Below are 18,430 nucleotides of genomic sequence, written 5' to 3' on the forward strand. Positions count from 1 at the left end.
GCATATATTTCAAGTTGCTGATGCCAATAGATCTTCGATTGATCCCTGGGATGAGAGGGTTGTCCTGTGAGGAGAGGTTGAGTAGATTGGGCCTAAACTCTCTGGAGTTTAGAAGAGAGGTGATCTCATTGAAACGTATAAGATTCTGAGAGGGCCTGACAGGGTAGGTGCCGAGAGGCTGGGGAGTCTAGAACTAGGGGGCATGGTCTCAGGATAAGGGGTCGGCCATTTAGGACTGAGATGAGGAGAAACTTCTTCACTCAGAGGGTGGTGAATCTTTGGAATTCTCTACCCCAGAGGACTGTGGAGGCTGAATAGTCGAGTATATTCAAGTCTGAGGTCGATAGATTTTTGGACTCTAAGGGGATCGAAGGATATGGGGATCGGGCGGGAAAGTGGAGTTGAGGTTGAAGTTCAGCCATGATCTTATTGAATGGCGGAGCGGACTCGAGAGGCCGTATGGCCGACTCCTGCTCTTATTTCTTATGTTCTTATGAGTGCTCTGATTTCGTTTTTTTCCAAATGAGCCACAGCCCTTCCAGAACATCGAGGTCGCACAAAGCCAAAACAGGGCAAACCAGCGAATATAAAAAAAATACAAGCTCAAGTCGAACAGAGTTGTCTGGGTTTGGAATATTGGATTACAAGGGCTACACAGGGATTACAATTTATAGAGCCCTGATTTAGAGATTATGCAAAGGATTATACACAGGTTAAGCATGCTGATTTGTCCAGCTGGAAGTGCATGCAAGTGGATGTTTTCTCACTGTCTTTAAATAATTATAGTGGCATTAAACTTGTATAGAACCTTAGGTAGACCACACTTCGAGTATTGTGCACAGTTCTGGTCTCCATATTATAAAAAGGATATAGACACACTAGAGAAGGTACAAGGATGATATCAGAACTGCGAGGTTATCCCTATTAGGAACGATTGAACAGGCTGGGGCTCTTTTCTCGAGAAACAAGGCGGCTGAGGGGTGACCTGATAGGGGCCTTTAAGATTATGAAAGGGTTTGATAGGGTAGGCGTAGAGAAGATGTTTCCGCTTGTGTGAGAGACCAAAACTAGGGGCCATCAATATTAGTCACTAATAAAACCAATAGGGAATTCGGGAGGCACTTCTTTACCCAGAGACTGGTTAGAATGTGGAACTCGCTACCACAGGGAGTGGTCGAGGCGAATAGCAGAGATGCATTCAAGGGGAAGCTAGATAGGCACATGAGGGGAAAAGGAAGAGAATTAGCTGATAGGATTAGATGAAGAGGGGTGGGAAGAGGCTTGTATGGAGAACAAACACCGACATGGACCAGTTGGGCCGAATGGGCTGTTTCTAGCTGTAAATTCTATGTAATTCTACGTTTATGGACCACAAACTAGTGGAGGTTTTAAATGGAAGCATTTCAAGCTCCAGTACAGACACCCACCTCTCGCTGCCTTTTCCCAGTGCGCCTGACTTTGGAATCAATGTGGCCAGACAAGCATTACTCATTTGCTGAATCTCCAGGAGTCGCTGATGATGACGGGTCCCATTCATGTGTTTCTGAAAGTTCTTTAAAGCAAATGAAAAAATGTATAGATTTACAAAAAAAAGAAATTTAGACAGCAACACTATTTCACTCAAACCAAGACGCAAGAATCCAATCCCTGGATGGATTAAACTTAAAAAAAAAATCATAGGTTTTCTTCAAACACAATTTTGACGAGAAGAGTATATATCTGCTTCCATCATATAATTATTTTGTGAACCTGTCCAGTGTCTTGCTCGGGCTTGGAATAAAGCTAACAATTCTTTGCAGACAGAGCACTCCACAGGAACTTGTTTTTCAATTCATTCACAGGATGTGGACGTGGCTGGCCATCTCTACACTATTGCTGGGCCATTTCAGAGGGCAGTTAAGAGTCAAACACATTGCTGTGGGTCTGGAGTCACATATAGGCCAGATTGGGTAAGGGCACCAGGCTTCCTTCCCCAAGGACATTAGCGAACCAGATGGGTTTTCACAACAATCTGGTAGTTTAATTACTGATACTGGCTTTTTATTTCAGATTTATTTAATTAACTGAATTTAAATTCCCCGGCTGCTGTGGTGGGATTGAACTCGTGTCTCTGGATCATTAGTCCAGGCCTCTGGGTTACTAGTCTAGTAACATGTTACCGTTCCCATACATATGGCATCTTTGTTGAATGATACATTTCTCCTGCGCTTTGCAACTGTCGTAGTCTCGTACAATAGTTGCTGTTGGGCTGTGCGCATTTAAGAACATAAGAAATAGGAGCAGGAGTCGGCCATTTGGCCCTTCGAGCCTGCTCCGCCATTCAGTAAGATCATGGCTGATCTTCTAGCTCATCTCCACTTTCCTCCACTATCCCCATATCCCTCGATTCACATAATATTCAAAAATCTATCGATCTCTGTCTTGAATATACTCAACAACTGAGCCTCCACAGCCCTCTGGGGTAGAGAATTCCAAAGATTCACCACCCTCTGAGTGAAGAAATTTCTGCTCATCTCAGTCCTAAATGGCCGACCCCTTATTCTGAGACTGTGACCCCTGGTTCTAGACTCCCCAGCCAGGGGAAACATCCTCCCTGCATCTACCCTGTCAAGCCCTGTAAGAATTTTGTATGTTTCAATGAGATCACCTCTCATTCTTGTAAACTCTAGAGAATATAGGCCTAGTCTACTCAATCTCTCCTCATAGGACAATCCCCCCATCCCAGGAATCAGTCTGGTGAACCTTCGTTGCACTCCCTCTATGGCAAATATATCCTTCCTTAGGTAAGGAGACCAAAACTGTACACAATACTCCAGGTGTGGTCTCACCAGGGCCCTATATAACTGCAGTAAGACGTCTTTCCTCTTATACTCAAATCCTCTTTTAATAAAGGCCAACATACCATTTGCTTTCCTAATTGCTTGCTGTACCTGCATGTTAACTTTCAGTGATTCGTGTACAAGGACACCCAGGTCCCTCTGAACACCAACGTTTCCCAAGCTCTCACCATTTAAAAAATACTCTGCTTTTCTATTTTTCCTACCAAAGTGGATAACTTCACATTTCTCCACATTATATTCCATTTGCCATGTTCTTGCCCACGCACTTAGCTTGTCTATATCCCCTTGAAGCCTCTTTGCATCCTCCTCACAACTTACATTCCCACCTAGCTTTGTATCATCAGCAAACTTGGATATATTACATTTGGTCCCCTCATCCAAATCATTGATACAGATTGTGAATAGCTGAGGCCCAAGCACTGATCCTTGCGGTACCCCACCAGTTACAGCCTGCCAACCTGAAAATGACCCGTTTATTACTACTCTCTGTTTTCTATCCGTTAACCAATCCTCAATCCATGCAAGTATATTACCCTCAATCCCATGAGCCCTAATTTTGTTTAATAACCTCTTGTGTGGCACCTTATCGAATGCCTTCTGAAAATCCAAATACACCACATCCACTGGTTCCCCCTTATCTATTCTGCTAGTTACAACTTCAAAAAACGACAACAGATTTGTCAAACACGATTTCCCTTTCATAAATCTGTGTTGACTCTGCCCAATCCTATTATTATTTTCTAAGTGCCCTGTTACCATGTCCTTAATAATAGATTCTAGCATTTTCCCGACTACTGATGTCAGGCTAACTGGTCTGTAGTTCCCTGTTTTCTCTCTCCCTCCTAAATAGTGGGGTTACATTTGCTACCTTCCAATCCGCGGAAACTGTTCTAGAATCTATGGAATTTTGGAAAATGACAACCAATGCATCCACTATCTCTATAGCCAACTCTTTCAAAACCCTCGGATGTAAGCCATCAGGACCAGGGGATTTATCGGCTTTCAGTCCCATTAATTTCTCCAGTACTATTTTTTTTTAACTAATACTAATATCTTTCAGTTCCTCATTCTAGCTAGACCCTTAGTTCTCCACTATTTCCGGGAAGTTTTTTGTGTCTTCTTCCGTGAAGACAGACAAAGTATTTGTTTAACTCTCTGCCATTTCCTTATTCCTCATTATAATTCCTCCTGTCTCAGCCTGTACGGGACCCACATTTACTTTCACTAATCTTTTCCTTTTCACATACCTATAGAAGATTTTACAGTCTGTTTTTATGTCTCTCGCTAGTTTACTCTCATTCTATTTTCCATTTCTTTAGCAAGTTCTTGGCCCTCCTTTGCTGAATTCTAAAATCCTCGGGCTTACTACACTTTTTGGCAATATTACAAGCCTCTTCCTTTGATCTAATACTATCTTTAACTTCTCGTTAGCCACGGTTGGACCACTTTTCCTGTGGGGTTTTTGCGCCTTAAAGGAATGTATATTTGTTGTAAATTATGTATTAATTCTTTAAATGCTAGCCATTGCTTGTCTGCCGTCATACCTTTTAATGTAGCTTCCCAATCTACCATAGCCAACTCGCCCCCCATACCTAGGTAGTTTGCTTTGTTTAGATTTAAGACCCTAGTTTCGGATTTAACTAAATCACTTTCAATCTCAATATAAAATTCTATCATATTATGGCCATATTTTGTCCCATAAACCGTCGCACATGCTCGGTCGGGTCTGCCCACTGACAGTGGCTATAAGCATTCAACAATTTTGCAGCCTATTACTCTGGCTGTCGGACCTCTGTCTAACTATAGCAACTTCCCCACCCTTTTCCCCCATGGAAATCATTCTGCTCTCAGCTAGTGCGCCAATATCGCGATTACCAACCCCCCCCCCCCCCCACGTATCTCCATTGAGCAGGCAAGGCACCTGTTTACTTCCATCAGGATGAGGTGTGGTGCCGACCCATTATCACATTACACCAGGCGACCCTGAACAGGTGTCTTCTCGGAATAAAGGGACATGAGCTCAGACTGTGCTGCCAGATCAGTGCTCGCTGCCTGTATCCAAGCAGCCTCTCGTCTAGTGTCAGTGTCTTACCAGCAATGCTCCCTCTAAGCTGCGCAGTAATGGGAAAGGTCCCGCGCAGGCCGGCTTTTCCATTGTAAATACCACACATGCGGAGAAATTTAAAGGGACTGCGCATTAAAAGAAATAGGCCGCGCAGAACAAAGCGCAGCTTACAGGGAACATTGCTTACCAGTCCAGCTCAGCTCATACTAGCCACAGGTATGCCCCAGACAGCCATATACCGAATGAAACTCTGCGGCGGACTCACTGTCTATCCGCAGAGTTAATGCAAGTCCCTCTCTCCAGTCTGACTTCCGGGCCTTGTTGGTGCAGCCATTACTGCTGCACAGTTCTGGCCATTTTCCAGGCGTAACTTGCCCCCAGTTACGACACAGATTACAGATTCAACATTATTTATATCATTTCCAGGCAATGCATCATACAGGAGGATACTGAAACTCCTAACTTTGCGCAGTTTTAGGACCCTTATATTCAACAGGATGCCACGGTCATGGAGAAGGTACAGAGGAGATTGATTTGGATGATGTCAGGAATGCAAGGCTTTAGTAACGAGCAGAGATGAGAGAAACTGAGGCCCTTTTCACTAGGAAAAAAGGTTAAGATGACATCTGATAGAGGGCAGCACGGTGGCATAGTGGTTAGCACTGTTGCCTCACAGCGCCAGGGACCCGGGTTCGAATCCGGCCTCGGGTGACTGTCTGTGTGGAGTTTGCACATTCGCCCCGTGTTTGCGTGGGTTTTCTCCGGGCGCTCCGGTTTCCTCCCACAGTCCAAAGATGTGCGGGTTAGGTTGATTGGCTATGATAAATTGACCCTTAGTGTTAGGGGGGATTAAATACGTGGGGTTACGGGGATAGGGTGGGATATGTGTTGGTGTAGGGGTTACGGGGATCGGGTGGGATATGTGTCGGTGCAGGCTCGATGGGCCGAAATGGCCTCTATCTGCACTGTGGGGTTTCTGTGATTCTGTGAGAGGTGCTGAAAATCATGAAGGATTTCGATAGAGTAAATAGGGAAAACTATTTCCATTGGCCGGTGAGTTGGTAACAAGAGGACATAAATTTAAGATCATCAAAGGAACAAAGGGAAAGATTAGATTTTTTTTAAAGAAATGTAGACATGGAATGGCCTACAAGAAACAGAGGTGGAAGTATAACTTTTAAAAGGGAAATAATATTTGAAAATTAAAATTTAAAGGGACACAGGAAAAGGGCAAAATTAATACAATTAAGTGGATAGCTCTTTCAAAAAACCCAGCACAGGTGTGATGGTCAAATGGTTCCTCCTGTGCTGTAACTTTTTTATATTCTATTCTATGGTTTTCCATTTGTCCAAGTCAGGCACTCTAGCTATGGACAAAGGCTCACCTTTCGCCTCAATCATTCTTTGAAGATTGACAATCTTGCCCTCTAGAAACAGATGGCCCTGCACCGGATGTGGGTGTACCAGAACCAGACTACACTCTCTCTATTCTACTCGCCACTTAATTAGAATACAGGTCATTTCCTATCCTATTTGAGGGATGAGAGAGCTCTGCTTCCATTACAAGCACCAGTTACTAAAATCATTTGTTAATACATACAGAAAATTCCTCCTTTATGGAAATATTGGAAAAGTTTTTTTTTCCTTCCTTAGTTAACTCAAGAGTCAACAAAACCAAAATATTTCATTAGCCAATCATGGTAATATAAAATTCTGAAAGGGGTTGACAGGGTAAATGCAGAGAGGTTGTTTCCCCTAGCTGGAGAGTCCAGAACTAGGAGCCAGAGTCTCAGAATAAGGGGTCGGCCATTTAGCACTGAGATGAGGAGAAATGTCTTCACTGAGGGTTGTGAATCTTTACAATTCTCTACACTGCTGTGGAGGCTCAGTCGTTGAGTATATTCAAGGCAGAGATCGATAGATTTTTGGATACTAAGGGAATCAAGGGGTATAGGAAAGTGGAACTGAGGTCGAAGATCAGCCCTCCGTCCTTGCAAACTACCACCCCCATCTCCAACCTCCCTTTCCTCTCCAAGCTCCTTGAACATGTTGTCGCCTCTCAAATCCGTGCCCATCTTTCCCGCAACTCCATGTTTGAATCCCTCCAATCAGGTTTCCGCCCCTCCCACAGTACCGAAACGGCTCTCATCAAAGTCTGCACAGAGCGGGATTAAACGGAGTGGGCTTGAACAGAGTGCTTTGGTTGGGAATTTCTGGTGAGTATTGGGTAAGTAGAAGCTGTAAAATGTGAAATTTAGTTTAAGATTTTGATTTTAACATAGAACTTTAAAACTTTAAAAACTATAGTTAACTGAGGCCGACTGTCATTGGCAGTTAACTGCCAGCCAGGTGTAAGTGCTTGTCTTGAATAGGTGCTAACCAGCAGGAGCAGGGGAGCCGAGTCAACACTTGTAAATTGGGTGAGGCTCCTAGTGTATAAAAGTAAACATTTCTGCAGAGCACAGAACGGGATTAAACGGAGTGGACTTGAACAGAGTGTTTTGGTTGGGAATTTGGAATGAGTGGGAATTTCTGGTAAGGAGGGGGAAGGGGTTGCTGCTTCTTGCCTACACTACTTGTAGTGCTTTGTGTTACAGGTAGATATTTAATTTCAGTACTCTTAACTTAATCTAGATCAAGTCAGGAAACTACACTGTAAACTAAGTTGCCTAATTACAAATTTAATTAAATAAATCAAGGTCATGTAGGGATGGCAGTGCAGGCGGTGTGCTGCAACTGCAGCAAGTGGGAGTTTGTGGAGAGTATTGTGATCCCGGACAACCATGTTTGCAGTAAGTGCCTGCATCTTGAGGAACTTCAGCTCAGAGTTTTTGAGCTGAAGTCTGAGGTGCAGACATTGCGGGGCATCAGGGATGGGAGAGTTACTTGCACACACTGATCCAGGAGGTGGTCACACCCCTTAGGTTAGGTAGTGGTACAGGTCTGGTTAGTGGTCAGGGACAGGAGGGTGTGGGGGTAATATATTAGCATGGATAAAGGATTGGCTAACTAACAGAAAACAAAGAGTTGGGTTAAATGGGTCATTTTCTGGTTGGCAAACTGTAACTAGTGGGGTGCCACAGGGATCAGTGCTGGGGCCTCAACTATTTACAATCTATCTATATTAATGACTTGGATGAAGGGACCGAGTGTACTGTAGCCAAATTTGCTGATGATACAAAGATAGGTGGGAAAGCAAGTTGTGAGGAGGACAGAGTCTGCAAAGGGATATAAATAGGTTAAGTGAGTGGGCAAAAATTTTGCAGATGGAGTATAATGTGGGAAAAGGTGGTTATCCACTTTGGTAGGAAAAATAAAAAAGCAAATGATTATTTAAATGGGGAGAGAGACTACACAATGCTGCGGTACAGAGGGATCTGGTGGTCCTCGTACATGAAACACAAAGTTAGCATGCAGGTACAGCAAGTAATTAGGAAGGCAAATGAAATGTTGGCCTTTATTGCAAGGGGGATGGAGTATAAAAGTAGGGAAGTCTTGCTACAACTGTACAGGGTGCTGGTGAGGCCACACCTGGAGGACTGCGTACAGTTTTGGTCTTCTTATTTAAGGAGGGATATACTTGCATTGGAGGCAGTGCAGAGAAGGTTCACTAGGTTGATTCCTGGTATGAAGGGGTTAATGTATGATGAAAGGTTGAGCCTATACTCATTGGAGTTTAGAAGAATGGGAGGTGATCTTATTGAAACATAAGATTCTGAGGGGGATTGACAGGGTGGATGTTGAGAGGATGTTTCCCCTAGTGGGGGTATCTAGAACTGGGGGCATAGTTTCAGAATAAGGCGTCGCCCATTTAAGACGGAGATGAGGAGGACTTTCTACTCAGAGGGTTGTGAATCTTTGGAATTCTCTACCCCAGAGAGCTGTGGAGGCAGAGTCATTGAATATATTCAAGGCAGAGATTGACAAACATTTGAACTACAGGGGAGTCGAGGGGTATGGGGAGAGAGCTGGAAAGTGGTGTTGAGGCCAAGATTGGATCAGCCATGATCTTATTGAATGGCGGAGCAGGCTCGAGGGCCCGATTGGCCGACTCCTGCTCCTGTTTCTTATGTTTGGTAGGAATAATAGAAAAGCAGATATTTTTTTAAATGGTGAGAGGTTGGGAAATGTTGGTGTTCAGAGGGACCTGGGTGTCCTTGTACACAAATCACAAAGTTCACATGCAGGTACAGCAAGCAATTAGGAAAGCAAATGGTATATTGGCCGTTATTCCAAGAGGATTTGAGTACAAGTGTAAAAATGTCTTGCTGCAATTATATAGGGCCCTGGTGAGCCCACACCTGGAGTATTGTGTACAGTTTTGGTCTCCTTACCTAAGGAAGGATATACTTGCCATAGAGGGAGTGCAACAAAGGTTCACCAGGCTGGTTCCTGGGATGGGGGGGATTGTCCTATGAGGAGAGATTGAGTAGACCAAGCCTATATTCTCTAGAATTTAGAATGAGAGGTGATCTCATTGAAACATACAAAATTCTTACAGGGCTTGACAGGGTCGATGCAGGGAGGATGTTTCCCCTGGCTGGGGAGTCTAGAACCAGGGGTCACAGTCTCAGGATAAGGGGTCGGCCATTTAGGACTGAGATGAGGAGAAATTTCTTCACTCAGAGGGTGGTGAATCTTTGGAATTCTCTACCCCAGAGGGCTGTGGAGGCTCAGTCGTTAAGTATATTCAGACAGAGATCGATAGATTTTTGAATATTATGGAAATCAAGGGATATGGGGATAGTGCAGGAAAGTGGAGATGAGGTAGAAGATCAGCCATGATCTTATTGAATGGCGGAGCAGGCTCGAGGGGCCGAATGGCCGACTCCTGCTCCTATTTTTTATGTTCTTAAATGACATCCTTTGTGACTGTGACAAAGGTAAACTATCCTCCCTCGTCCTTCTTGACTTGTCTGCAGCCATTGACACGGCTGACCACTCCATCCTCCTCCAATGCCTCTCCACCGTTGTCCAGCTGGTGGGACTGCACTCGTCTGGTTCCATTCTTATCTATCTAATCGTAGCCAGAGAATCACCTTCAATGGTTTCTCTTCCCGTTACCACTGGTGTCCCTCAAGGAGCTATCCTTGGCCCCCCTCCTATTTAGCATCTACATGCTGCCCCTTGGCAACATCATCCGAAAACATAGCGTCAGTTTCCACATATACACTGACACCCAGTTCCATCTCACTACCACTTCTCTCGACCATTCCACGGTCTCTAAATTGTCAGACTGCTTGTTCGACATCCAGTTCTGGATGAGCAGAAATTTTCTCCAATTAAATATTGGGAAGACCGAAGCCATTATTTTCGGTCCCCGCCACACATTCCGTTCCCCTGCCACTGACTCCATCCTAACATTTGTCTGAGGCTGAACTGCACTGTTTGCAACCTTGGCGTCATATTTGACCTGGAAATGAGCTTCCGACCACACATCCGCTGCATAATTAAAACCGTCTATTTCCACCTCCATAACATCGCCCGTCTCCGCCCTTGCCTCAGGTCATCCGCTGCTGAAACCCTCATCCATGCCTTTGTTACCTCTAGACTTGACTAATTCCAACCCACTCCTGGCTGGCCTCCCACTTCCTACCCTACGTAAATTTGAGGTCATCCAAAACTTAGCTGCCCGTGTCCTAACTCGCACCAAGTCCCGTTCACCCATCACCCCTGTGCTCGCTGACCTACATTGGCTCCCGGTTATGCAACGCTTCGATTTCAAAATTCTTATCCTTGTTTTCAAATCACTCCATGGTCTTGCCCCTCCCCATCTCTAATCTCCCTACCCTCCCGCCTGAGATAGCTGTGCTCCTCTAATTCTGCCCTCTTGAGCATCCCTGATTTATAATCGCTCAACCATTGGTGGCCGTGCCTTCTGTTGCCAAGACCCTAAGCTCTGGAATTCCCTCCCTAAACCTCTCTGCCTCTCTAAGACGCTCCTTAAGACCTACCTCTTTGACCAAGCTTTTGGCCATCTGCCCTAATTTCTCCTTATGTGGCTCAGCGCCAATTTTTTTTGCCTTATAATATTCCCGTGAAGTGCCGTGGGACCTTTTACTACATTAAAGGCGCTATATAAATACAAGTTGTTGTTGTTATCTTATTGAATGGCGGAGCAGACTCGAAGGCCCGACTAGCCTACTCCTAGTCCTATTTCTTATGTCCTTGTGGTGGTCATTAGGTGGAGGCTAGACACAGTAAACATGTCTGCCTGTTGTAGCCTTTGAGTTGATAGCTATCATAAGGTGTGCATCGGGCCATAGACTCTCTTCACCTACGTTCACTCAGTTACACGAGCCATCGCTACTCTCTTTACCTTTTGATTGTAGCAGTTAGCATTGCAGATGTAACAAATGAACTTGCTAGGTATGGAATCCATCTCCTCGGTGGAGTCCTCACCGCCCTTGGCCCCAGGGTCTGGTGCGGACGTACTGATTGCCCGACTCTCACTGCTCTGCTGGATTGTCACTTTCAGCGTACTCATGGTGCTCAGCATCTGAAAGGTATACATTTTCACTCGTTGTCTCAGCACGTCAATAAACCATTTTCATTCAGAGGGGAATCCTCACCAATTTGGGGGCGGGGGGGGAGTTGGGAGGGGGAAGAAGTGTTACAAGAGCAGAATGCTCGTTTTGTCAGGTGACCATGATGAAGGGACGTGCACAGGTCAAATAATGATAGCACCACATACATTGGTATAATTAAGCATCTAGCGCCCGTCTGTAGTCTAATGTTTTTCACACCTGAAAGTGCAGTCTCCAAGGTGTCACACCTCCAAAGTGACACAGGACCGTAAGGCAAAGAATACAATCGTGATGAGCTCAAATAACCACTTAGATGTTAAGTTAACGAATATCCCACTGCCTAAATGTGAACACGTCCCAAAGTAACAGAAAGCACCAATGAGGAATGAACAACCAGCAGAAAACAAGCAATGAAATCCCTGCTCTCCAAAGCTACCACTCACGAACCAGCAAGTAGCACAATATCAAACAAATCACCATTTCTTTCAGCGGCCGTGTGGTTTCCCAGAGCCAGCTGACTAAATTCCAAAATTAAACAAAAACACAGAAAAGCTGAAATAGTTCACAAAAAAAAAATCTTTCCGGATATTTCCCAGAGTTTTGTGCATACACAGGGTCAATGCCACCTAATGCCCCTGGGGGCCATGGTCTTTGTTACCCAAGTCCAATTCCCAGTGTCGTCTCCCTGTAACCCAATGGGAGATCCACTCGTAAATAACTTTACTGGGATAAAGTCGTATTTACATTTCCCTTGTTGCTAGTCCCCACTCTGTGCCCTCTTCATGCAGTTGGGTGGGACCTGCGTGGAGTGAAGATTTCCCAACAACTTCCAGCAATGCTTCTTCACTAGTGGAGATGTTCCCTTTTTTAAATTCTTTGTTCCCCCCGCCCCGTGTCATTCTATCCTTACCACCCTCAGCCTTCCCTTCTTTCTACAATCTACAGGCTTCTGAAATCCAAGGTTGCCTTCGCTACTACCTGAATGACCGAGTCTTCCCTACTACTCTTTTCATAGAAACATAGAAGATAGGAGCAGGAGTAGGCCATTCGGCCCCTCGAGCCTGCTCCGCCATTCAATGAGATCATGGCTGATCATCCAAATTCAGTACCCTGTCCCTGCCTTCTCTCCATATCCCTTGATCCCTTTAGCCTTAAGAAATATATCTAACTCCTTCTAGAATATATTTAATGAATTGGCCTCAACTGCCTTCTGTGGTAGAGAATTCCACAGGTTCACCACTCTCTGGGTGAAGAAATTCCTCCTCATCTCTGTCCTAAATGGCTTACCCCTTATCCTTAGACTGTGACCCCTGGTTCTGGACTCCCCCGCCATCGGGAACATCCTTCCTGCATCTAATCTGTCTAGTCCTGTTAGAATTTTATACGTTTCAATGAGATCCCCTCTCATTCTTCTAAACTCCAGTGAGTATAAGCCCAATTGACCCAATCTCTCCTCATACGTCATTCCTGCCATCCCAGGTATCAGCCTGGTGAATCTTCGCTGTACTCCCTCCATGGCAAGAACATCCTTCCTCAGATAAGGCGACCAAAACTGCACACAATACTCAAGGTGTGGTCTCACTAAGGCCCTGTACAACTGCAGCAAGACATCCTTGTTCCTGTACTCGAACCCTCTTGCTACGAAGGACAACATAACATTTGCCTTCTTAACCGCCTGCTGCACCTGCATGCTTACCTTCAGCGATTGGTGCACAAGGACACCCAAGTCTCATTGCACTTCCCCTTCTCCCAATCTATTGCCATTCAGATAATAATCTGCCTTCCTGTTTTTGACACCAAAGTGGATAACCTCGCATTTATCCACGTTATATTGCATCTGCCATGCTTCTGCCCAATCACCCAACCTGTCCAAATCATACTGGAGTTTCTCGACATCCTCCTCACAGCACACACGCCCACCCAGCTTTGTGTCGTCTGCAAACTTGGAGATATTACATCTAGTTCCCTCGTCTAGGTCATTAATATATATTGTGAATAGCTGGGGTCCTAGCACCGATCCCTGCGGTACCCCACTAGTCACTGCCTGCCACTCTGAAAAAGATCCGTTTATTCCAACTCTTTGCTTTCTGTCTGCCAACCAGTTCTCTATCCAAGTCAATACCTTGCCCCCAATCCCATGTGCCTTAACTTTACACGCTAATCTCTTATGCGGGACCTTATCAAAAGCCTTCTGAAAGTCCAAATACACCACATCCACTGGTTCTCCCTAATCTATTTTATCAGTTACATCCTCAAAAAATTCCAGTAGATTAGTCAAGCACCATTTACCTTTTGTAAATCCATGCTGACTTTGTCCGATCCTGTCACTGTTTTCCAAGTGCTCTGCTATTACATCTTTTATAATGGACTCTAGCATTTTCCCCACTACCGACATCAGGCTTACCGGTCTGTAATTCCCCGTTTTCTCTCTACCACCTTTTTTGAATAGTGGGGTAACATTAGCTACCCTCCAATCCATGGGTACTGTTCCAGAGTCTATCGAATTTTGGAAGATGACCAGCAATGCATCTACTATTTCTAGGGCCACTTCCTTAAGTACCCTAGGATGTAGATTATCAGGCCCTGGGGATTTATCGGCCTTCAATCCCGTCAATTTCCCTAACACCATTTCCCTACAAATACTGATTTCTTTCAGTTCCTCCCTCTCATTAGACCCTATGTTCCCCGGTTCCCCGACAGTTCTGGGAGGTTATTTGTGTCCTCCTTTGTGAAGACAGAACCAAAGTATCTATTTAATTGGAATCCATTTCTTTGTTCCCCATTATAAATTCCCCTGATTCTGACTGCAAGGGACCTATGCTTGACTTCACCAATCTTTTTCTCTTCACATATCTATAAAAGCTTTTACAGTCAGTTTTTATGTTCCCTGCAAGCTTACTCTCATACTCTATTTTCCCCTTCTTAATTAATCCCTTTGTCCTCCTTTGTTGAATCCTAAACTGCTACCAATCCTCAGGTTTACTGCTTTTTCTGGCCAATTTATATGTCCTCTCCTTGGATCTTATGCTATCCCTAATTTCCCTTGTTAGCCACGGTTGAGTCACCTTTTTTGTTTTATTTTTATGCCAAACTGGGATGAACAAATTCTGTAGTTCATCCATGCGATCTCTGACTGTTTGCCATTGCCTATCCACCGTCAACCATTTGAGTGACATTTCCCAATCAATCCTACCCAACTCGCGCCTCAGACCATCGTAGTTTCCTTTATTTAAATTCAGGACCCTAGTCTCCGAGTCACCTACATCACTCTCCATCTTAATGAAGAATTCTATCATATTATGATCGCTCCGACCCAAGGGGCCTCGCACAACAAGATTGCTAATTAATCCTTTCTCATTACATAATACCCAGTCTAAGATGGCCTGATCTCTAGTTGGTTCCTCAACATATTGGTCCAGGAAACCATCCCATATACACTCCAGGAATTCCTCCTCCACAGTAGTGTTACTAATTTGGTTAGCCCAATCTATATGTAGATTAAAGTCACCCATGATAACTGCTGTGCCCTTATTGCACGCTTCTCTAATTTCCCTTTTAATGCCAAGTGGTAACAACTCAAGTGGTTTCCTGCACTACGGGCCAAAGCTGTTCGCCTTGGTTTCTCAACAGAAAAGGCTGCATTTTTCAGACAACATTTCGTTGCAGCCTGCAAAAACAAAAAAATACTCAGGAATGTTGGGAGGCGTGACCAGCAACCTTTGCGCTTGAATTCATGAACTTCGAACCAGACTCCATGGAGAGTTGGTCAAGTCGTTCCGTGCTCGTTAAACCACTTGCTGCAGGGCAAGATCAGCCGAGGTCACTTCCGACACAGAGCAATCGAAAGGTGCTCCTCCTCATGGGCAGCTCTGGCTTCCTTTAAAACATTATGGCATCACGTTAAGGGTTTCAGTGAAAAATGCATGGATTCTCACCTCCGTGTTAGCTGCACTGTGCTCCAAATTCTGCGGAGTTCCACTCTCTTCACATTCACCGGTTTCTGTGAATAGACACCATTTAAAAAAATGAACCTGTCTTCTGAGCAACGCACAGCTCTATGATTGTTTGCCTTATTTGAATCCCCCGCCACTGCGGAGACAGTTCTAGGACTGGGCACGAGACAGAACATGGCACAGCTTTCCACTAAAAATGTGTTTCTAATTATGAAAAATCATGAGGGGTCTAGACAGACTAGATAGCGAGAAACCGTTCCCACTGGTGGAACGGTCGAGAACCAGAGGACACAGATTTAAGGGGATTGGCAGAAGAACCAAAGGCAACATGAGAAAAAACTGTTTTACGCAGCGAGTGGTTAGGATCTGGAATGCACTGCCTGAAAGGGTGGTAGAGGCAGACTCAATCGTGGCTTTCAAAAGGGAATTGGATAAGTACAGGAAACTCTCTTAACTGGCATCTAAATATCCAGAAATCTCTCTTAACCGGCAAAATTCAGGAGTAGGTTCAGGTAAGTTTTACTATATATTAGTGGCCGTGTAACCGGGGTTCCTGCACCTGTGGCCGGGCAACAGGGACTCCTGGATCTGTGGCCATGTAATCGGGACTCCTGCACAAGTGCCGTGTAACCGGGGCTCCTGCACCTGTGGCCGTGTACGGGGCTCTCGTACCTTGGTAAGTATACCTTTCTGTAATCTGGACTTTTTGATCAACCGGCAACACGCCGGTCCCGTTGGTGCCGGATTAAAAAAAAAGTTTCCTGTACCTGAAGGAAAACAAAATTGCAGGGTTACGGGGAAAGGGCGGGGGAGTCGGACTTGCTGAAGTGCTCTTGCAGAGTCTGCACGGGCTCGACGGGCCGAATGGCCTCCTTCTGTGCTGTAACCATTCTATGAAGCAAGATCTGAAATTGTTGTCGAGATTTGCAAACCCTATGTCCTTTTAAGTGAAACAGGCAATGCCGAGAACAGCAGCCTCGCATCCAGGCAAGAGCACTGGAAAAAAACTTACGGTAAATCTAAACCAGGTAATAAGGTGTTTGCTGGGCTAATTTCAACAATAATCTGATTTATTCCATTACAGTAGCCCCAGGATTCACTGAACGTCACAGGAAGCTAAAACCAGGCAATGCTGCAAAACAGCAGCCAGTCTGGTAAGTGAATTATTAATGTAGCAAAAATTATAAAATAAAAAGTGCCTCATTAAAATCCAATGTGCAGAACCGTACAATCTTGGATATAGGCAGTGTCTAACTGGTCATTCATCTCGTTTGTTGGTTTCGGGATCTAGATGTGTGCAGACTAGCTCTTGCATTTGCCTAGATAAGTGACTGAGCTTCGAAAGTAATTTCTTGGAAGCACTTGGGGGTGTCCTGAAGATATAATACTGTGCTGCGTAAATGCTCTCTCTCTCTCCCTCTTAAATTTAAACTATTAAAGCAAGAAATTACACACCAATGTTGCTGGAGCTGCTCTACAGCTCTCTACGATACCATAATGCCACAAATATATTGGCAAGTCCAATTTTGACTATGGTACATTAGTATGGCTAGTACAAACCACAAATGTCAAACTAATTTCCAAATACTCAATAAATATCACTTCACCTGCACTTGAGGTTATGCATGTAGTGAAGAGCACTACAGCTACTAAAGGAGATCTTAACGAGTAAAATTCTAATGATACTGTAATCTTTAATACCTCAGCTGTGGCTCTTCTCCTGACTATCCGAATGATTCTTTGTGAGCTTTGCTACAGTAGTGGGGTGCCCACTGAGTGCATAATCTAAACCAACACGCCACTGCAGCACTGAGCATCATCCTTCAGATGAGGCTTCATTTGGCGTCTTAAGATTCCCCCCGTGCCTATTCGAAGAGCTGGGAGTTCTCCCAGCAACCAAGCCAACATTGTCCCTCAACCAACATCACCGAGTACTACAGATTAACTAGTCAGACATTCGTGTGCTCCATCGCAATTTGCAGATTTAGAACTTTCACAGTGGTTGTACTGCTGGCTTTCACGGACAGCCTCCACTTCCAGTCGCAGCATTTCTATTGCTACTGAGCTGTGGTGCCGGCTACGCTGGAGACCAATGTGCCCTTTAATTTTTTTTGGGGTGCACGGCCTCTTTAAAGGGGCTGTGTGGCCCATTCAAATACCGCACGTGCACGGTTTTTCCTATTTAAAAGCCAATGAGCCGGCTGTGCGGGAACTGCAGAGCACCACAGTGTGGCTTAAAGGGAACATTGTTGGAGATGCCAACAAAAGGCAACTCTTCAGATTGGGGTGGTGGGGCAGCAGCAAAGCCTTGTGCACCTTACAATACTGCTGTTAAAGTCAGGGTGTGGGGTCATCGTTGGCACCACTGGAACTGAAATACACCACTGGATGTTACAGTTAGCCGTCAAATGTAGGTGATGCGTTGGCTAATTGGCCTCTGGCAATTAAAGTCAATCGTCTTCGCCACGTCTACTCCAGATTGCCACTGTACCTTTCTCCGAGTCTTCTTCCTTCAGTTTGCTCTCGGATGTGGTCGGCTCCCCAGCGTCAGGCTGTTCAATATCATCATTTTCACTGTTGGCAGAAGAATTTAACTTTGTCAAAACTTAACTCATTAAAGACAGCGACAGACAACACATGGTAATGCTCCACAGTTTGCTTCCCTTGAACAACTAGACAGGGCAGAGGATTACAAACCCACTCCCCAGTGTGACCCAACACAAATGAGATCCAAAGAGTTCAAACGTGTTGAGGTGTACTTCTCAGAGTGCAAAATACAGTTTTAAAAGTTTCAAATAGAATACTTTAATAATATGCCAACGTATAAACCTTGAAATATCGATCCCTGTTTTGGGGCAAAAAATGAGGTGAGGCGGAAGAGAAAAAGGACAGAAAATGCTCCCTCAAATTTTCCTCCTAGAAGCAATTATGTCAACGACAGACCGAGCTGGACTAGTAAATTCACCGTCCTAGTATATTAACAGAGGCTGCTCTGTTCCGTTACTTTTGCACTGCAATAGTGAACGAGCAAATTTCCCGCTGGAC

The 18,430-nt window shown here is 44.8% G+C and overlaps 1 protein-coding gene across 4 annotated transcripts in view; it reads right to left on the reverse strand.

Annotated features, from left to right (window-relative positions):
- The window catches only part of ciz1a (cdkn1a interacting zinc finger protein 1a), an 80,467-nt gene that overhangs the window by 24,584 nt on the left and 37,453 nt on the right, over positions 1-18,430 (reverse strand). For 3 of the 4 annotated variants that reach the window (XM_085965304.1, XM_085965305.1, XM_085965306.1), the window contains exons 6-9: positions 17,877-17,959; positions 15,368-15,432; positions 11,225-11,404; positions 1,428-1,552 (exon numbers count right to left, since the gene is read on the reverse strand). In XM_085965304.1, coding sequence (XP_085821430.1) covers positions 1,428-1,552; positions 11,225-11,404; positions 15,368-15,432; positions 17,877-17,959 — 453 coding nt within the window. The remainder of the gene's footprint in view (positions 1-1,427; positions 1,553-11,224; positions 11,405-15,367; positions 15,433-17,876; positions 17,960-18,430) is intronic. The other variant, XM_085965307.1, reaches the window with a different exon arrangement.

This window comes from Somniosus microcephalus, chromosome 23, assembly GCF_052327205.1.
Source record: "Somniosus microcephalus isolate GS21.2 chromosome 23, FLI_Smic_1.0, whole genome shotgun sequence".
Taxonomy (NCBI): Eukaryota; Metazoa; Chordata; class Chondrichthyes; order Squaliformes; family Somniosidae; genus Somniosus; species Somniosus microcephalus.